General features: G+C 37.3%; 1 protein-coding gene across 5 annotated transcripts in view; it reads right to left on the bottom strand.

Annotated features, from left to right (window-relative positions):
- Nucleotides 1–22686, bottom strand: part of IP6K1 (inositol hexakisphosphate kinase 1) — a 79815-nt gene that overhangs the window by 26916 nt on the left and 30213 nt on the right. The window contains exon 2 of one of the 5 annotated variants that reach the window (XM_056805055.1): nt 12014–12201. The exons of the other annotated variants lie outside the window; for them this stretch is intronic. Coding sequence (XP_056661033.1) covers nt 12014–12098 — 85 coding nt within the window. The 5' untranslated portion in view covers nt 12099–12201. The remainder of the gene's footprint in view (nt 1–12013; nt 12202–22686) is intronic. 5 annotated transcript variants of the gene reach the window in all.

Here is a 22686-nt window from a genome sequence, read left to right as displayed (position 1 = left end):
GCCCTTACCACTCTTCTGCCTTGGAGCCAATACACAGTATTGACTCCAAGACAGAAGGTAAGGGTTTTTATTAAAAAAAAAAAAAAAAAAGCCTGGGGTGAGTTGAGGTTCTTCCTCTTGTTTCTTGCAACCTTGGAACTCTCCCTGATCTCTCTCTCTTTATCTTTACTAGAGCCACTCTTGGCCACATGCTTTCTATCTCGGAATTTTTACTTCCTATTCTATTGTTCTATTATTTATCACATTTTCCTTTAATTATTTTTCTAAGGAAAATGTCATCAGGGGCCAGTGCCACTCCCCATATCAATTAACTTGTCTTTAAGTCTTTATTTATCACCCATCTTCCTCAGGCTCCTACCTCCTTCTCAAGTTATATGCTGCCCCCTGCTAAAATTAACTTGTCTGTGTCTATTTATCACCCATTTTCTCAGACTACTTGCTCCTTCTCGAGCCCAAACCCACTAAGGAAAACTTTTATGTAACAGCGCAGGTCGACTGTCATATAGGCATCTAATAATTGCTTTGGTTTTTAATTAAATTATCTGAAAAAGAAATGGTTTAGAACTGCTGAACTGCTGCTGTTCAGCGTTGGGACAGAAAGTTGATCAAAGAAGAGAAAAAGGCCCACCACATTTGTAGTGTACTGAGTTAATAGTAGATGACTTCTTCCAGTAGTACACCAGCAAGGGCAGAGAAGGCTGGCTGTGGGATGAGTGGTGGGGACTGAAGAACTGGACCAAAAAAAAAATCCAAGTCTAAACTGATTAAATGCAAAGATCACTGTGATCTGTGAAGAAGTTGTGAAGGGATGCCAACAGGGGGATTAAAAAAAAAAGGAGTTATGCTTGGTCCCAAGGAGCCACAGATGGAGGTGCAAAGAAAGAAGCACTTTAGGCACTGTAAGGGAATCTTCCTGTCAGAGCCATCCAAAAATGAAATGGCTGCCTTCAAGAGTCCACTGAGCTCTTTTTGTCCAAATCTGAGATTCCGTAATTCTAAGAATGATCAGATAGATACATTAAAATCATTATTTGAGGAGCTATATAAAGGATGGATTAGAGAAGGGAAATACTGGAAGAGGAAGGACAGTTGGAATGCTATTATAATCATGTGGGCAAAAAGCAATTATTCTCAATTGTGGTGTGCCAACAGTACATAATTGGAGTATTATCAATTATCTAAAGCGTTATGAAACTCTTAAAAAGAAATTTAAGTTTCTTTAATAAGTTAAATATATACCACACAACATATATCATCCTGGAGAAAAGGACAATTATTAGAAAAGCATAAATAATGCTCAACTCCCAAAAGGTTTGTAATCATGGTCCAAAAGAATCCTTCCCTTTCCCGAGTTCCTTACACATAGCTAGAGTAGCCTTTACATTAAAAGGTCTCAGAAAGATAATTTTAGAATTTACATTTGTCTAGTTTTGTTGGAGTTTGTCATCTACAAGTTCTTACATGAATCATTAAAATATTACTCATTTATAAGCTGCTTTAACTTCTCTTCTCCTTCATCTTGTTTTGCAGGTTAGCTCTTGCAAGCCCCCTGGAGATAAATTCCTCAACTGGTACACAGACCAAAAGCCAAGGCAGAGTTTTTGTTTCCAAATTGCTGGGATATGCCCTTCTCTGAGTACTCTCTTAAAAGACAGCACAAAAGGATCCTTGGGTCAAGAGACCTGCATCATTATAGCCAAAAGGTACAGAGCCTTTCCCTTTACTCTATGGTGAGATCTAAACCATGGGATTCCCCATCAGTGAGTAATTGTCACATTAACCCCCAAAAGCAGGATCTAGAGTTTTCACAAAAGGGAGGCAGTAGGGTATTATCAAGGATGGTTGGTTTTCAAAGCTAGCTATGTGGATTACTGTTACAACTTTATTTTTCCTGGGTCTTTTTCATTCCTTGCAAAATGAAAGAGCTGGACTAGAAGGGCAACTACTGAAAGGCAGCTAGGTGATTTAGTACATAAGAGTGATAGGCTTGGAATCACGAAGCCCTGAGTTCAAATCCTAACTCAAACATTTACTAATTCTGGACAAAACCTAACATTTCTCAGTCACAGTTTCTCCAACTGTAAAATGAGGATAATAATAGCACCTATTCAGCATTTTTGTGAAAATACATAACATATAATAAAGCCTTTGCAAAGTTGTATAAATGCTAGTTATTTTTAAAATCCCTTTAAAACTTTTACTAGATACTACCATCCTTCTCAAGCTCTCATCCTTTATCTCCCTTCACCTTCTCAAGCAATTTTCTTGAAAAAAAGTATCTAGACTGTCTTCACGCCTCCCTCTTCAATCCTCTGCAATTTATTGGACTTCTGATTTCACTGCTAAAATGAAAGTCTGATAGTCTTTTCTTAGTCATTACTCTTGATGTATCTGTTGCATGTGACACTGTGGACCATCCACTTTTCCTAGATACCCACATATTCTTCTCCAGGTTCTCCTACCTGGCCAATAGCTGCTCTCTCAGTCTTCCTGCTGGCCCAAGTGGGGGTTGTTCCCCCCAGGGTTCTGGTCTAGGTCCCCATCTATTCTTTTTCTACACTATTTCTTGATAGCCTTGTCAGCTGCCGTGGGTTTCACTACCATCTTTATGCATATGGCCCACAGAATTCTATATATTCTCCTGATTAAATTCATCTTCCTTAAGTACAAGTCTGCACATGTTATTCTATTAAATCAACTCCAGTGGCTCCCTATTACCTTCTAGAGCCCTACCTGCCTTTCCAGTCCTCTTCCTCACTGCTCCCACATACTCTGCACTCCAGGGACACTGGCAGCCTCTCTGTTCTTCCTCAAACAAAACATCTATTATCTATATACTTTACAAGAGGTCTTTCACATCTAGAACTCTTTCCCCCTCATGTCTGCTTCCTAGATTCCTTGACTTTGTTCAAGTATCAGCAAAAAGTCTTCCCTCTGAGACTACCTGTTACTATTCTGTGAAGGTCTTGTTTGTACAGAGCTGTGTGCATATCACCCTCTCTGTTAGACTGGGAGTTCCTTGGGGGCACTGACTTGTTTTCTGTTTTTCCTTGTATCCTCAATAGTACAGGGCCTAGCACATAGCAGGCACTTAATAAAATACTTGCTTATAAGTTTACTACAAGGCACCAATATATTTAGAGCTCCAGAGATATATACTTTTTGGTGACTGTTGTTTTTAAACTCTTGCCTTCCTATTGGTTTTAAGGCAGAAGTGTGGTAAGGGCTAGGCAATAGGGGTTAAGTGACTTATGAATCCTCTATAATCATAGCTGCTCACTGCACTGATCAGAGTTCCCAAGTCTTTCAAAGTTGTTTGTTTTTACAATATTGCTTAATTCAGATTTGACATTTGAAAGACCTGAGTTTGAATTCAGCCTTAAGTGCTTACTGAGTGATCTCAGGCAAGCCAATTAACTTCTGTTTGCTTTAGTTTCCTCAGTAAAATGGGAATCATAAAAATAATACCTTCCTCTCAGGGTCATTGTGAGGTTCAAACGAGATAACTGTAAAGTGCATAGCACAGTGTCTGGCATATAGCAGGTACTATATAAATATTAGCTCTTATTATTATTTATATCAATTATTCTTTCCCTGGTTCTGCTCACATTATGCTTCATCAGTTCAAATAAGTATTCTCAGTGTTAAAAGCTAAAGTAAACTCCAGTCCTTAATTTCCAGAGAATGTATTAATATTTACTTGAATAAGAGAAGGCCAACAGATAGAGAGAAAGAAGTCTATTCTAAACTCGCCACATGGGAGCTCTCCTCATGGCTCCCTCAGTCACCTTCCTTTTGCCATGTACCCAAGGGAATAGAGAGACCCCACTTCCTGGAACTCCCTCTTTTATTCCTTCTCTTTTACCCTGGATCAATAACCTGATCCTTTCCAGCTGCCCTGTGACCTATGCTGGAGCTCACTGACATGATGTAACACTTGCAGTACTGGGATATAAGTAGGAACTCAGTACAGAGAGGGATCCCTTCACACACCAGGTTTCTCTGAAACTCTTCTTTATCATATCTTAAAAAATCTTAGTATATTCCATCATGTCCATACATCAGAACTTGTCTAGCCATTCCCCAACCGGAACCCCATCCATTTATAATTCTTTGCCATCACAAAATGGTCTGCTTTACTTTCTTGGTATCTGTAGATCCTTTTCCTCTTTCTTTGATCTCTTAGGGCATAGACCCAGTAGTGGTCTTGCTGGATCAGAGTGTTTACACAATTTAATTGCTTTCTGGACACAGTTACAAACTGATCTCCAGAATGGCTGGACCCATCAAGAACCACTCTGAAGATAGGGATGATGTTTATCAAACTCACAACAGAAGCTGGATAAGTTAAAAAAAAAAAAAGATTAAATTCAAATTCTTAGCTCATGCTAACAACAGTCTAATCTTCACTACAAAGATTTGGCAACAAGTTTATTTGTAATCTCTGAAGCATTTTATTCCTAATGAAGCAAAATTAGTGTAAGACTTGACAACAGAAGGAAATCTATGACAATCAAAGTTGGAAATTCATTCTGTCATGGGTGAGAAAAATTAATTCCCTTTCCTAGAAATGGTCCCACTGTAGCCTGATCAGTAGCAAATACTGACAGCCTTAAAAGGAACTCAAACCAAAATACAATCACCTCAGTATGCTGTAGAATTATTATAAATCAGCACTTGCTTTCGGTAAACTTCTCTGAAATAAATTTAGTCATAATTAAATCTCAATTCCCATAGTGTGGCCTAATCTTCCCAGATGTTGTATTTTTTTTTTTTAAATATATTTTATTTGGTCATTTCCAAGCATTATTCGTTAAAGACATAGATCATTTTCTTTTCCTCCCCCCCCCAACCCCCCATAGCCGACGCGTAAGTCCACTGGGCATTAGATGTTTTCTTGATTTGAACCCATTGCTTTGTTGATAGTATTTGCATTAGAGTGTTCATTTAGAGTCTATCCTCTGTCATGTCCCCTCAATCTTTGTATTCAGGCAGTTGCTTTTTCTCGGTGTTTCCACTCCCATAGTTTATCCTTTGCTTATGAATGGTGTTTTTTTCTCCTGGGTCCCTGCAAGCAGATGTTGTATTTTTTTAAAAGCCCTCTGAAGATTAAAATTAATTCTTCCCTGATTATAACAATGAAAATACTTAACTCTCCCTCTGATTATGATGATAAAATTGTAACCTCTATTTTTAGAACACGGTACTTAAAAGTTAAGTATGGAGATCTACCCATTTTTAGATTTAATCACCAAAGGTGCAGACACACCATTTCACACATTAAGTGGGGAAGGTCTGTGACCCACGTGTGTGATAGTGGATGACGAATCAGAATTGACTATCTTCTGGGCAATTCTAAAACAAAGCATCAACTGTGCTTGGTAGACATAAAATTAGAAGAAGACACTGGATGTGATGCAAAAGAAGTATCTTGAAAAGGAGCTCTTACTTTTCCTGTGAAATTCAGTTCCTCATTTTTTGGAAGTGGAGACTGGAGGAATTCTTCATGCTTTCGAGTTGAGGCTGGTGAAGAGGGGCAGAGGATCTCTTGACTGGACCTGAGACCCTGTTTTCCTGGTGAGGTCAATAAGGAGTCTGCTGACTGAACTGACATGTGGTGAGTGAAAGGCTGATCCTTAACTCCTGGTTTTTCTCTGAAGAGACTGGCCACAGGAAAGACCTACCACTGAGAGAGGCTTCCTTGGGTCCTTAGCTTTGCAGAGGCCAGTTGAAACTAATTCTCCCTGCCCAGAGGGGCTGGGAGCAAATTCCTTGGTGCTCAGGCTAGATATCTTACCTTATCCTCTCTCTGATTTCTTGCTTCATTCTTTCTACATGTTGTAAATAAAATCTCTTTGGAATTAATTAAATTCCTGGTGACCACGCTCTTAAATAATCAAGTCCAACCCTTTAAAAATGAATCCCATTTCCCCTTTACAACTCTTAGAATCAATACTGTGTATTGGTTCCAAGGTAGAAGAGAGGTAAGGGATAGGCAATGGGGTTCAAGAGACTTGCCCAAGACTTGACACAGCTAGGAAGTGTCTGAGGCCATATTTGAACCTAGGACTTCCTGTTTCTGAGTCTGGCTCTCAATCCAATGAGCCACCTAAATGTCCCCAATCTTCAGAAATTTTGCAAAATATAATGCACAAAATTTCTGACCTTACTTTAAGCAGCTCACCCTGGGCAAAAATGGAAATTTGCCAGTCTCCAAAGTCTTGTCTGTAAATCCTGAAATCTCTCAGACTTGTGAATGTTAAAAATTTCTCCATTGGGGAATCCTCCATTGGAACAAATTCCCTACTGAGAAACATTCCCCATTTTGATGTGAGAACTCGCCAGGATCAGAAATGGGAGGACCTCTATTCCAATCGTACTTAAGACTGCTTTAGGAGAGAAAACTCCTTGCTAAACAATGAAAGTACTTGGACCCATGCTTATAATAAAGCAAGGAGTTCTTTGAGCCAGGCCTGTTTTTAGAATTGATACAATGGGATGCTAGGTACCTAAAAGGGTCGGGCAAATTTTCTCTTGATGAGATTAGTTGACTCAGCTATGTTTTCTCTAGTTCAGACTTACTGAGGAGATTGGTCGACACAGCAGCATTTTTTCTGATTCAGACTTACTGAGGAGATTGGTCGACTTAGCAGGAATTCAGATGGGCAGTCCTTTGGAAAGCGTCTACAGTGATTGGTAGATGTAGGGACTTAGGGAAGGTGACATGGGAGAAAAACCCCTATATAAGAAAAAGCGGAATATCTTGAGGATATATCCTTTTGGAGAAATCCTTTTGGAGGATCTCTGATGAGGATCGCTTGGGAAGAATCTCTTGAGAGAGGCTCTGGAGAAGGGAAGCTCTTGGAGGACAATCTCTAAGGAGGTATCACTGGAGCTCCTCTAAGGGGACTCTGTCCCTCTGGAGGTTCTGGAGAGAGGCCCTTTGGAACAGTCTCTGGCTGGAAGGCTCTCTGGTGAAGTCAGCTGAGATGGAGCTGGCCTGGTGTCACTAGAATCCTTGCTTAGGCAGACCTTGTGGTGAGTGTTAAAAGACTGACTGACTGATTCTCTCTCTTAAGACTCAGGTCTAGGCCATATTGGCTTGAGGCCCTTCAAAATTATTCCTTTCCTACTCTTTCTCTCTTTCTCTAATTCCTCATTATATTATTAATTAAAATCTCTATAAAACCCAGTTGACTTGGGTATTTGAATAATTGGGAATATTTCCCTGGCAACCACCTTATATTTGATTTAAAAACCAAGACACTATAGTGAAACATATTTTCTGCGATCAAATTTACTCACCCTCTCTTATATCTATCACAATTTATATCTTCCACCATTTTAACTCACTACAGTTTAAGACCTCAACCATTTTAAATCTCACATGTCTCTTTTCCATTTCTAGCTGCAACCATCACAAAAAAAGCAGGTAGGTCAGTAGTACTAGCTGCATGGTTCCATTTCTAAATTCTGATCATGGTTTCACAAACTAACTTTGTATAACTAGAGCACCCTACAAATAATAGGTTCTTAATAACTACCTTTTTTTTATTTGATCATTTCCAAGCATTATTCATTAAAGACATAGATCATTTAGATCATTTTCTTTTCCTCCCCCCACCCCCCATAGCCGACGCGTAAATCCACTGGGCATTACATGTTTTCTTGATTTGAACCCATTGCTATGTTGATAATATTTGCATTAGAGTGTCCATTTAGAGTCTCTCCTCTGTCATGTCCCCTCAACCGCTGTATTCAGGTAGTTGCTTTTCCTTGGTGTTTCTACTCCCACAGTTTATCCTCTGCTTATGAATGGTGTTTTTTTCTCCTAGATCCCTGCAAATTGTTCAGGGACATTACACCGCCACTAATGGAGAAGTCCATTACATTCGATTATACCACAGTGTATTAATAACTACCTTTTTTAAACACAGTTGAGAACTGGAAGGAACCTCAGTAGTCAGTTAAATCCTATCTACACATTTAAAGAACCCTAGAGCAAAATAACCAAAAATGATTGTCTGTCTTCTCTTTAGAGACCTTAAAAGGAAGGAGAACCCACCAGCTCCCCAGGCAGAATCCTACTTTTGAATATCTTAATTGTTACTAAGTTTTTCCTGAAGTTAATCCCACCCTCCTTGAAACAGCTACCAACTGCTCTTCCTCCTGCCCTCTCAGACCAAACAGGATATCATCAATGTTATGTACAAATGTGATATTAAAGTGACTATCTCTATCAAAGTCACTGATAACTGCCATGTTAATAGTGTCATTAATAGCTATTCTCAATTCAGTCATCCAATCAGTTCTGAGTCCACCTAACTATTATAGGCTAGTCCACATCTTTCCATCTTCACCATACAAATAACATGAGATACTTTAAGGTTTTATTAAAATGTAGGCAAACTATTTCTACAGCATTACCCTCATATACTAATTTAGTAATCCTATCACAAATAGAAACGAGTTAACCTGGCATGACCTAATTTTGATGAAGCCATGCCCATCTTTGGTTCTGTCTACTTCCGTTTGTAGATAGTCATCAGCCATCTCTTTAGTAATCCATTATAAAATTTTCATAGGAATCAAAGTCAAGCTCACTGCCTTTATAATATACAGAATGTTTCTTCTCTTTTACAAAAATAAGAATATTTGCTTTCCCCATTTTCTACGACCTTCCAAATATCATTGATAATGTTTTCAACAATCATACCTACCAATTCTTTCATTACACCCAGAGATGTTCCTAAGCCTAGTAAACTTCTCAAGAGCTAGGGACTCTCTTACTATTCTCTTTGTTTATCTCAAGTTATCACATGTCAGCCATTTGTGTTTTGTCATTTCCAGTGCCAAAGGCATTCTCTTTAGCACAGAAAAAAGAAGTGAAATAAGAATGAGACAATTCTGATTGCTCTCTGTTGTCTTACTATCATCCTACCTACAATAAGCAAAGGTCCTATCACTTCTTTGTTCCTTCTTTTTCTCCCAATGGGGGGAACACCCAAAAGTCCAGCCTTTTTCTTGTTTACTTCCCTTGCCAAGATCAATTCATTCTGAGCTTTAGAATTTTAGATAACTGTTTTCATAAGGCTGTGCCAAGCTCTTATGTTCCTTCTCTTATTTGTCCTTATTTCCATCTTTCTATACATTAAAAAAATTTAAGTCTCTTGCTGAGCTCAGTTGACTTTCACATTGGCCTCTTCAGACAAATCCATTTTTTTTCTCCTCACTGGAACTGTTTCCCTTTGTATCTTTAGAATTTTTAAAAGCATCTATGGTGACTTATTCTGCACCATTTTAATTCATGAAATCCTACCTATTTCTAAAATTTAGTGCAGATTTCCTTTCCTTTGTCAGAAACATTGGGGAGTGGTCTCTTCCCCCCAGGTTCCTTTCCACTTCAGCAATCACTTCCTTACCTGTTAGTTAGAATGCCATGCAGAGAATTCCTCTTCATAAGAGCCTCCCCCCTCTTTTGAAGGCTTAAATTGTCACTAAAGTAATTCTATAAGTAATTACCTTCTCTGCTGTTAGCAGAACTAGAAAACTCTAGCAGATGTCAATAGAACTAGAGGTTTTCATCACTACTGTATTCTGCCTCAGTGCCATATTGGTGATATGTCCCTCAAACTCTTCATCTAGCTTTTCTTTTGGTCCTGGTGGTTTAGATTTTCACCAATAGTAAGTGCTAACTATGAGCCAGGTACTGTGCTATACTTCAGTGACTACATTGTATAAAGTGAATGCCATTAGACTAAGTTCTATTTTTTCCCCTGATATAGATTTCAGATATTCAATTTTCAAGAAAATGTCATCCCTGGGGTTTCTCTTTCATAGATCATAGAAGTCAACAGTCGATAGTCTCCAAATAAAAATAAGAGACAAAAAATAGAGCAAATGACCTGGTGACATTCTTTTGGGGTATGGCTACTTCTGCACCTGTGACTGTCACAAGGACTTCATGCTCCAGCAAGCAGGGTTACAGTTTGTCAATTCATGCTTCAAAGAGAAGAAAATGTGTATCAGGAGATAACTATATATTACCAATACTCCTCTAAAAGAATTCCAAATCTATTACTATGTCTATTAGGATTTGCTAATTCTTCTGCAAAAACTCTTGGTTTTGTTGCTAAATGTAGTCAAGAAAAAGAATGCTTTCTTGCCTTTCCTTAAACCCATGAACCCCACTGTAATTTCTTGTTTTCTGACTTGCTGGTAACAGCTTCACTATATAGTCAAATGATCTTAGAGAAACATGTGAAGAGCGGATTCTAAAAGAGAACTAAATAGCAAACGACCACTGCTCTCCCTTTACCCAGTGGAACTCAGAAGCAAGCTATATAGCATAGGAACAGCAGGAACAAGGAGAGGGCCAAAAGTCTACCAACACATCAATATATCAAGAGAAATTTCTCCAACTCCTTCATGAAACAAGGAGCTCAAAACAACAAAAGGTCAACTCAGAGGTTAGTTATCCATGTCTCACTGCTTTCATGCAGGAGGAGGTCTTGATAAGTTACCTATTTAGACAGTTTGGGGAATTAATGTGGTCTCAGAATACAAACTATTAAGGAATACTTTCTGAGAGCTAAAAATAGAATAGGAAGCACTAAGGCAGAATAGAGTTGAGTTAGACATGTATGATCAAGTTTTTATTTGTTTTTTTAGGTAGGTTTTATAGTGGGGAAAGTATGAGATTTCCTACTTTAGTGGCTATGTGAACCTGGATGAGATGCTCTCTCTGGGCCTCAATTTTGCACTTTCTGTTTAAGTGAGGAGATTAGATTAGATTTGCATTAAGGCCTTTTTCTAGTTCTTACTGATCCTGTCAATTCCTGTGCTGGAGGAGGTTAAGTATGACTCTATTCCCTCTCCAGCATCAAGATTATGTGTCCATTCAGCTCTAATCCATGTGGGGATACAAAAGTCTAAGACACAACCACTACCCTCAAGAAGCTTTGTTGGGCTGTTTAGTCATGTCAGTCATGTCTTGATTCTTCCTAATCCCTTTTTGCTATTTTACTAATACTCTGTGACTCTAGTTGAGGTTTTCTTAGCAAAGATATTGAAGCGGTTTGCCATTTTCCTTCTCCAGCTTTTACAGAAGAGGAAACTGAGGCAAACAAGGTAAAGTGACTTGCCAGAGGTCACACTGCTAGAGTCAGAAACTGGATGAATTCAGATCTTCCTGACTCCAGACCTTTGGCTCTATCTTCTATGTCACTTAGCTGCCCACAATCAAGAAGCTTACCAATCTTATTAAAACTATAAGATTTCCACAGCAATAACAACTAGTGAATAATGCAAATATATTAGTATTAAATTATAAAATTTAAGTTGTAAATGGAGAAGTAAGATAGTTTATAGATGCTTGACCACAGAACTAGGAAGTTTTGAGTTCAAATTCTCCTGTTACATATTGGCTGACCCTGTACAAGTTGGCACTTCTAAGTCTCTTTGGTCAATAATTTTCAAATTTTTTTAAACCCTTACCACCTTTTATCCTCAATTCAAAGGCAGAAAACAAGTAAGAGCTAGGAAAGTGGGATTAAGTGACTGGCCCTGGGTCACACATCTAAGAAGTGTATGAGGCTATATTTTAACTCAGGTCTTCCCAATTTCAGGCCTGGCTCTTTATCCACTAAGCCACCTAGCTGCTTCTTCAATGGTTTTAATGAAGTATCTCTAGCAGTAAAAAAGTTTGAGTACCTTTTTATGTATATTTACCTTAAAATCACATATATGTTCTATCGTAGTAATATTATAAAACAAAAAATAAACAATGTTTTAATTATTAAATCTTACCAAAAAAGTTTTTTTCCAGAGGCCAGGGGATCTGTGAATTATGCATTACAGCACCAGGGACAGTTAGGATGCCTAAAGCAAGAAGAAAAGGGCCAGGTCTGGGCCCAGAAAGTAAATGACTACCTCCCTGCTTCTGCTGTGGTGGGGTCAGAATGAAAAAGAATAGGAAGCCAGGATTGGGGTGAGGCAGAAAATAGTTGCTTGCCTTCAGAAGGAGTGCCGCAGAGGCAGGTGAGTGAAAGATCACTAAATAGCGGTGTTGTACTCCTTGGTTCTAATATTTTCTTCATATGCCCCAATGAATCATCTTGGAAACATCACTCTGCAGATCACAGTCCTAAAACTCTGTTTATAGACTCTTCTGAGACTGAGTTGCTGAGGTGCCAATCTATACTGCAAAAAAGGGAAATTCCTTTTAACAATGAAACCTTCAGTTCCATTAAAAAAACTAAAACCAAACAAAAAATAACCCTATATATGTGCCAAAAGAGTTTAAATCAATGGAAGGTCAATACTGATTAGAATGTAAGAGACATAGAGGAGATGGAACTTAAGTTGTGCAAGCCTGGAATGGGAGAAGACAACTTTCCAGGAAAGAGTATGACATGAGGAAGTCACCAAGTTGATTAAAAAAACTTTGAGTGTGCATTATGAAAAAAAGGCATTGTGCTGAATCCAAGAACTACAAAGTTATATCTTCAATCAAGGAGTTTAAGATTTAGAAGAGATTCTAAAAGACATGTACACAAATATGTAGAACATCACTGTGAAGCATGATAAGAGCAGAAGAGAGGAACAGCCAACTTAATACAAAGAAACTCGAAGAGGTACAATGGGGTCATTTTCAGCTGATGGTAAGAATAGAAATGGGCAGCAGTCAGGGAAGACACCTTGAGCTGTATCTTAAAGAGAAGAAAAGAAGAAGTTGGGAGATGTGAGTAGAAAGCATTACAGACATGGAGGATTGTGATAGCTTACTACTTAAGATATCAATGAATACTGGGTATAGATCAGTCCTTTTTTTTTTCCTCCACAGAAAATGCTGCCAACATATATGCACACAGCACTGTTCTTATATTTTCCAAGTCAATGTGAGGTGAGGGTGAAATGTGCCAAAGACAAATTATTTTGTGAACTATAACCAAAACTGAATGCATCTGTGGAAGGCCAAACCTTAGGGAGTTGGGTCACAGGTTTTATACTGTTAGGAGCTCCCATTGAAGAATGCTTTACATAAGTTTGTATGTCAAACTCTGTTAACTTCCTTTCTCTTTCTTCTCTCTGAGTAGTTTCATAAAGTCTAATTATACATCACAACCTGGCAAGGAAGGTCAATGAGGGCAGGAACTGTTTTTCCTTTGAATCTGATTCATTCAATCATGGATCTAATTTAGAGAGCTGTGCAATGTTTTAGGGATTGCTACAATGAATATACCACCATCAGTAAACATGAAACATGGAGAACCTCACTCTAAACAGAAAAATATTTTTTGTAATTTTATTTAGTCAATCTAGAATATTATTCCCTTGGCTACAAGAATCATATTCTTTCCCTCCATCCCCTGCCCCCACCCCCTTCCATAGCTGATGCGCAATTCTACATGTGTCCCAGATCAGAACCCTTTTCCATGTTGTTGATGTTTGCACTAGGGTGATCATTTAGAGTCTATATCCCCAATCATATCCCCCTCAATCCATGTAATCAAGCAGTTGTTTTCCTTTGGTGTTTCTACTCCCACAGTTTTTCCTATGAATGTGGATGGTGTTCTTTTTCGTAGAACCCTCCGAGTTAAACAGAAATACTTTTATTCCATTTGGATTTTTCACAGGATATCCTCTAAGAAAGTGGCAAACACTTCTGGTGACCATAAATCTCCATTTTATACTTTGCTTGATATTTGCAAGTAGGGTTAAAATAAGATTTTTGCAGTATCATTCAAAGAATTTTATGATTTTCACATATACATGACATACCATTGGAAGATGGCTTTAGGGTTTTTCTAACTAAATTGTTTTTTAAAAATTTAACGAACAATAAACACACGGGGGCAGCTGGGTGGCTCAGTGGATTTAGAGTCAGGCACAAAGATGGAGGTCCTGGGTTCAAATCTGACCTCAGATCCTTCCTAGCTGTGTGACCCTGGACAAGTCACTTCATCCCCATTGCCTAGCCCTTACCACTCTTCTGCCTTAGAACCAATGCCCAGTATTGATTCTAAGATGAAAGGTAAAGATTTTTACTTTAAAAAAATTAAATAATTTTAAAAACAAACAATAAGCACAGTGAGATGGATTATCTATTTTCTATACCTTTCACTGACTTATGTGGTCTAATGTAGATTATTTTATAAAAGTCTGCCTGTTCTCTACTCATACCTTTTCTTAGATAAGCCTTTGATCAGAAGGTGTTTAAAGTCATAGTCTAAAAAACTATGCTTGTCCTAGGTAGTCCATGATCAAATATTTTTTAGAGATGAGAATGCTGGAATATTGATTAGGAGCTAGTCAAAGTCTTTCTGTTCTCCCCTCCATTTATTTTGAGAAATGAGCCCTCTCAACATGTCTCAATTATGATGCCTTCAGCACACACCCCTCTCAAATGTGTATACCTCTTTCCATGTTTGTTTTTGTCTTCTAGCTCCTCACATCCAGGACCACCATATTATCCAAATGTAGTTAAGTTTTGATGTCAATGAGAGAAAAAACTGCTTTTTGTTTTTTGAGGCAATGCTGCTCATTATCTTCTATCAACCTCTTTCAATGGACTATAAAAAGCTTACCCTCTTTTGTAAGATTTTACAAACAAATTATAATCTAAATTTTAGTAAGCATTTGCCAAATTAAACTAAGCTAGGTGGCACAGTGGGTAGTATTCTTCCTGGTGCTAGGAAAATAATATTTCAAATCCTCTCTCAGATGTTGACTAGCTGAGTGACTTAATCACTCTCTGACCCAATTTCTTCATTTGTAAAATGGACACCTACCTCACACAGTGGTTGTGAGGATCAAGTGAGAAAACATGAAAAGCACTTTTCAAACCTTAATGAATGTAGCCAAATTGGGACACTAATGCATTGCTGGTGGATTTGTGAACTGATCCAACAATTCTGGAGGGAAATTTGGAATTATGCCCTAGTAATACCACTATTAGATTTGTATCCCAAAGGGTTTTTTTTTTTAAAAATGGGAAAGAATATGTTTGTACAAAAATATTTATAGCTGCTATTTTTATGTGGCAAAGAATTGGAAACTAAAGGGATGTCCCTCAATTGGGGAATAGCTGAACAAATTGTGGTATATGATGGTGATGGAATACTATTATGCTATAAAGAATTATGAACTGGAGGATTTCAGAAAGAGCTGGAAATAAACAAAACCAGAAGGACATTCTAGATAGTAACTAGAATACTGTGGAATAATCAAATGTGATGGACTTTGCTGCTAACAGCAATATAATGATCCAGGACAATTCTGAAGACTTAAGAAAAAGAATGCTATATACCTCCAGAGAAAGAACTGTTGGAGTAGTAATGCAGATAAAAACATGATTTATCACTTGTTTAGTTGGGTTTTACAAGATTATTCACTTACAAAAATGAATAATATGGAAATGTTTTGTGTGATAAATACATGTATAATGCAGATTGAACTGCTTGTCAGCTCTGGGAGGGGGGAGGAAAGAAAGGAAACAACATGGATCATATAACTTTGGAAAACTTATGTGTAAATTTGTCATTAAAATACAAAAATAAATATTTTTAAAAAATAAACCCTAATGAGATGTATATACAACACATACATATATATGTTAGCTATATTATCATTGTCATTATAAGACAGTTTCTAGGTTTTTTAATTCAATAGGACAAATGATTCATATTGGTTAAATTTCTGTAAGAAATAGTAGTAGTCTATCAATGTCTGTTCTTTTACCCCTTTCCGCTTTTTTAGAATCAATGGCTTATTTAATCAGGTCAGGTTTTTAACTACATAGCCTATTTTCATTTTTATTAACTTTGTTCTAATTTGGCAGTGATTTTTATATAATATAAAAATATAATATAAAACATTCTATGCAGAGTCTCAGAGAAGATTTGATAGTGTAGTTTTCATACTATATAGATAGATAGATAGATAGATAGATAGATAGATAGATAGATAGCTACACTATAGTTAGTTTTCTTCTTTTCCCTTCCATTTCAGTTTAAAGCCTTTTGCTCCAGGCAAATAAAAGTCAAATCTGTGATCCTTTACCTCTCCAGCCATCAGAGTTCACACAGAACAGGGATTGCTCTATGAGGTCCTCCAGATGCTCCTGTTTAACTTCATGCTAATTTCATCATGCCCCAAGGGAACCTATGGAACCTCCTTAGATGTCTGTAAGCACTCAAGAGGATTTGGACCACGTGGATAAAAAATGTCTATTGCCCAGATTTCAACATGTATTTGGATAAAGGGTTTATCTAATAGATCATCTCTAAGGTCCCTTCCAAATCTAAAATTATGTGTTCTGGAAAACGAAGAAATATTATTAAAATTATTATCTGTGTGTGGCATGTCCCTGCCACTAGATTATACAAGCTTCATAAGGGCAGGAATGATGTCTTAGCTGTTGCTCTGTAACTCTCTCCAAAACCTGGCAGTGTGCTGAACAAAGCATATGGATAATTATCATTGAAAAAAGCCCAAGTTTGGAAGTCAGGGAATCTGAGTCCTAAACCAAGTACTTACCCTTAAGGAATGGGTTGCATGCACTTTAGTATTTAGTGTCCCCTCTGTATAAAATAAGCACATACATATGATTTCCAAGGCTCCTTTTCTCTGGCAAGGAGAAACAAAGGAAAGAGAAAGAAAAAGCTAGAAATACTGATTCAGAATACAGAAAAGTAACTAATGGATGATTTAAGAATGGTTGTGTCTAGGATATTTATAACTTGGCCTGTTAAGGCACAAATCCAGAAGAAAGTATGCTTATGAAAAAATAGATCAATTGGATATCGAAGGCAATTCATTCCATGCAACACTTTTAAGACTGCAGAAAATTCTATTAAAGACATTTCTGGGTTATTTCCCACTGTTAAAATCAACAGTAATGTAATAATGTAATAAAATCATTACATTCTATCAGGTATAACATTCTATCTGGTATAGCATATGTGCCCATGTGATTTCCTATTTGCTAACTAAGGTGACATGGATAAATAGAATAAGTTTTACATAGACTGAGTATAAGCCTTTGATTTTTCTCCCTTTCCTCTTAACTAGGGACAACTGTTAGGAATTTAATGTGCACAGTTAATTTGTTTATACTAGCAGTGAACAAATAATTCAGACAAGTTTTATTTTGGAATCCTATGAGCCAATATTATAATTAAAATTAATCTTAATTTCACACATTTTAAGCACTGACAAATGATTCTCACTCAGGAATCCATTTTTAAAGCAAAACATTAATTATCCACAAGAGAAAGTACCAGAATTTTTAATAATTCCAGGTGTTTTGAGTCTTACAATTTCTTAAAGAAGCACTACACATAGAGGGGGGAGACCCTCATCAGGAGAGATTAAGCCCACTCCGTTGCTCCAACTCATTCTTATCACAGGATCCAAGATTTAGAGCTAAAAGGAACCTTAGACGTCCATCCCTTCAGGATATTAACCTAGCAGGTCTTCACTGTACCAGTTCTTGCCAGGATTCCAAAGTCTTTGGAAACCCTCTCATCCTCCTCACTATCCAGCCTCCCCAAAGCCTGATTTCAATAGACAGAGCTGAGGCAAAGTGAATGAACTGGCGGATCTCTTTGTTTCAAAAGTCTACACCAAGTCAAACCCATGTGTACAATGTACCTTTGAAAAATTCCCATCTTGTCTCATAGTGATCTGTAGAGGAAACTACCCACATTTATGCCGAGAGCTGAGAGACCAGGTGCAGAAGTGGTGCCCTTACCAGATTAGATTCTCAGGGAGATCCAGTACAGAGATGAAAATGCAAGTGGGAAAGAAATGGGGGCAAGTGAGTATACTTTTAGGATTTTCCCTCAAGTCACATTATTTTAATAAAATGTGCTTCATATATCTACCTCAGAAGGAAGCTTATAATAGACAAAGAGTCTTACAAACTTCAGAGGAATATTTGCTCACTGTAGATTGTCCTGTAAACCTGTGCTTTAGATCACAAGCCATCTGATAGAAAACTGTTTCCCTGAACTTCTGATAAACTGACCTTTACTCAAATATCTTATGTGATACCTTTATCATGAAGAAATAATGAAAATAAGACCTAGAATTTGGAAAGAATCTAAGATGTGAACTCTAAAGTCTATTAGGAGAGACCTAACCTTTTCTGACACATTCCACCCGACAAAAAGGAGTCAAAAAGCTCACTATATTGCAAAATTCTTCCCGGTTATAGATTACACAATTATAATCAAATCCTATCTTTCCTGTTTGAATGACACTAAAATACTCCTGGAACTTTAAAGATCAGTAGCTTTTTAACTAAGTGATGAACTTAAAAAAAAAAAGGTAAAGCTAAAAATATTGTTTTTTGCTGTCCTGATAGAACTAGCACCAACTACCCCTAGTTCCAATTGACAAATCTCTCTAAGCACTTCTTCAAAACCTCTGAGAATTTAATTTCCCTAAAAGTTCCTACTTTCTTTTCCACTCCATCTGTACCTATGTAAATAACACATATCTTAAATTCACATTTTTAGGTATCCCTGTGTTTTCAAAGAAACATTTATATATCTGTGAGTTAATTTATATTCTAATTTCTCTGATCTGACCAACATGAACTGATGCAAAGTAAAATAAGCGGAACCAAGGGGAACATCATATACAGAGACTGTAATGTTGTGGAAACAATCAAATGTGATTGACTTTGCTACTAATAGCAATGCAATGACCCAGGACAACTCTGGGGCACTTATGAGAAAGAATGCTATCTACATCTAGAGAAAGAACTGTTGGAGTAGAAATGCAGAAGAAAACATGTGATCTATCACTTGTTTATATGGGTACATGATTTAGGGTTTTAGTTTTAAGGATTGCTCTTTTACAAAAATGATTAATATGGAAATGAGTTCAAGTGATTTTATATGTATGTATGTCAACTCCAGGAGGGGAGAGGGATGAGGGTAGGGAGAAACCATGAATCATGGAAAAATTTTAAATTTTTTTAATTAAAAAAATTATAATTTCTCTAGTCTGAGCCAAACCAGCAGTGCGAAAGAAGAAATAATTTTGTCACAACAGGTATACTAACTAAATTAGTAAGCAAAGTCAAATAACCTCAATTAAGAAGCAATACTAAGGAGCAGCTAGCTGGCTTGGTGGATAGGGGGCCAGGCCTGGTGTCAAGAGGTTCTGGGTTTAAATCTAGCCTCAGACACTTCCTAGCTATATGACCCACACAAGTCACTTAAACCCCATTGCCTAGCCCTTAGCCCTCTTTTGCCTTGGAATTGATACTTAGTACCAATTCTAAGACAAAAGTAAGAGTTTAAAAAAAAGAGAGAAAGAAAGCAGCAACACCAGTTCAGTGTTTTCCAATCTTCCTCTGTAAAGAACATGCCTGTGAATTAGTCAGTAGGACATTTTACCCCAAGTCATCTATATGCCAATTACATATATAGTACTTATTTTTATACCCAAACATCAGCTAGTCTCTGTTCACTACCACTGTTTTATCATTCTTTATACACCTTATCAAAAAATGAAAGAGAACTGAGGAAAACAGTTTTTCTATAATATATAGCAAAGACAAAGTATTATACTATAATTCAAGTTAGGAAATAGTACCTTAAAAGTTAGCCATCTCCATTTGTATCTCTCTCAAAAAGTTCCTTCCTCTATGCCCAACGGATTTATATAAAACTATGTGTATCCTTTGATCCAATAATTCCACTACTGAGTGTATCTCAAAGAGATAATAAAAAAGGGGAAAAGACATACTTGTATAAAAATATTTATAGCAGCTATTTCTGTGGTGGCAAAGAATTGGAAACTGAGGGGATATTCACCAATTGGGGAATGGCTGAACAAATTGTGGTACATGTTGGGGATGAAATACTATATGCTATAAGAAATGATATGCAAGATGATTTCAGAAAAAGCTGAAAAGATATGTAAGAACTGATGCAGATTGGAAGAACATTGTATACAGTAACAGCAATATTGTACAATATCTATGAAAATTTTTGGCTACTTTCAGCAATGGGATCTGGGACAATCCTGAAAGACTTATGATTGGGAATGATACCCACCTCTAGAGAAAGAACTATTGGAGTTGTCTTTCACATCATTATATTTCTGCTTGGACTCTGAAGTTTTGGTTATGTATGCTCTTACAAAATGTCCGATATGGAAGTGTGTTTTATATGACAATAAAAATTTAAAAATATTTTAAAGTTTCTTCCTATTGAAAACCAGTTCCTTTTCTTGCCCAATTCCAAATTAAAATCCAGAATAGTTGGTCTCTTTTGCAACTTTAATAATAATACAACAGCAATGCCAGTCCTCCCACAGCCCTTTCAACACAGACTATTCCTATCACTTTTCATTGTTGCTTGTTTCCATGATGTAGAGAAATTTTGCTTATTTTTTCATCTGCAGTTCTCTTGCTACTAGTGAGCATATTTTCACATGATGATTTATAATATGCTATTCTCTTAAAATCTGTTTATCTATTTCCACTACTTACTAATCTGTTGGTGAACAGCTCTTGGTCCTATATATTTGCATCAAGCTGCATATTTTATACAACCAACATTTATGATATGTGATGAAAATCTTTTTCCTTAGCATGGAAAAAAACAAAAGCATGATAAATAAGACATGAATCCCTTCCTTTCCTTAGCTCCAGTATACTTAATCCTTTACCAAAAAAGGGACCAATCAAACCTGTAAGTCTCTCACTATCATTACTATATTAGACTATTACACCAACTCGAAATAACTTACACTTTCATCAATTCAAAGGAATTCTGCTAGAATTAATTTATCATTTATTTTATCATTTTTTTGAAAGAACTCAAATTAAAGTGAGAAGGCTCATTAATTCTTCCATTCACTAGTTTTATGTAAGACTCAAGAGCTCAAGTTTACTAAAATGCTACTTGCAAATGAAATGATTATACACAAGTGCTTAATAAATTCTTATCTCCTTCCTTCCTTGGCAAGGAGAAAGACAGAAGTAAAAGAGGAGACAAGTCATTTAACATGTCAAGAGAAGTTGGTATAATTTAATGTCCTTTGTTCTATCCAAGTGACATTTACAGAAAAGGAGGATAGGACAAATCCCATCCTCTCTTCTCCAGAAGACTTGCCCTCTCTCAACCCCACTCTGTCACTAATCTTTAGTAGTTCCTTACAAACACAACTATGTCCTCCTTGTCATCAAAATAGATGCTTACAAACACACCTATGCTCCTTATCATCAAAAAACAATCATTTGACCCATCCACTTGGACAGTTATCATTCTCTAATTTCCCCCTTTTTGTGGCTACTTCCCTAAAAAGGCCACCTACAAGATGTTTCTATTTCCTTTTCTCTCACTCTCTTCCAAATCTTCTACAATATGGCTTCCAGTCTCATCATTCACCTGAAACTGTTCTTTCCAGAATTACCAATCTTCTCTTATAACTGCCAAATCTAAAGGCCCTTTCTTCTTCCTTCTTGACCTCTAATCCCCCTCTTCTTCTTGACAGTCTCTTCTGTAAGTTTCTCGTGGCACTTCTCTCTTGGTTCTCCAACTCATCTGATCTCCTTCTTTGCTAGATCTTCATCCAGGTTCACTCATGCTAATCATGCTCCAAGACCTCCGCCCTGGACCCACTTTTCTTCTCTCCTTTTACTTATTAATTCACTTGGTGATCTCATCAGCTCAATGGAGATAATTCACAGATCTATCTAGACTAAATCTCCTGACCTCCTGTGTGGTTTCTCTATCTGCTAATTGGAAATCTCAAATTGGATGTCTTGTAGACATCTTAAACTCAACAAAACCAAAATTGAACTCATCTCCCCCTCACTCCATGTCCTAACTTTCCTATTTATGTTAAGGGTACCAGCAACACCCCCAAGCTCTCAACCTGGGGGTTATCCTAATTCCTCACTCTCACTTCTTATATCGAATCTGTTGCCAAGTCTTGTTGATTTTACTTTTGTAACATTCTCTAATCAGCCATCACTATAGGACAGGCTCTTTATCACTCACCTCATGCCTAGACTACTGCTCTTGTTGATTTTACTTTTGTAACATTCTCTAATCAGCCATCACTATAGGACAGGCTCTTTATCACTCACCTCATGCCTAGACTACTGCAATAAACCTGTTGGTTAGTCTTTCTGACTCAAGTCTTTCTTCTTAGCTCAGGTTATCCTCCCAGTCAACTATAAAACTCATCTTCCTTAAGCAAAAACCTGGACCTAGGGGGCAGCTGGGTGGCTCTGTGGATTGAGAGCCAGAACTAGAGATGGGAGGTCCTACGTTCAAATTTGGCCTCAGACACTTCCCAGCTGTGTGACCCTGGGCAAGTCACTTGACCCCCATTGCCTAGCCCTTACCACTCTTCTGCCTTGGAGCCAATACACAGTATTGACTCCAAGATGGAAGGTCAGGGTTTAAAAAAACAAACAAACAAACAAACACACACACACACACACACACACACACACACACACACACACACACACAAAAACCTGGACCTATCACCCCTCTTCACTAATTAAAAAAACTAATAGTTCCCTATTACCTCTAGGATCAAATCCCTTTGTTTGACTTTGGAGCCCTTCTTCACTTGGTCCCTTCCTATTTTTCCAGTCTTCTCATACCTTCCCATACCTTTTATTGTACAATCTAGTGTGTCCCTTGG

This window comes from Monodelphis domestica, chromosome 7, assembly GCF_027887165.1.
Source record: "Monodelphis domestica isolate mMonDom1 chromosome 7, mMonDom1.pri, whole genome shotgun sequence".
NCBI lineage: Eukaryota > Metazoa > Chordata > Mammalia > Didelphimorphia > Didelphidae > Monodelphis > Monodelphis domestica.
This window is presented reverse-complemented; position numbering and strand designations above follow the sequence as displayed.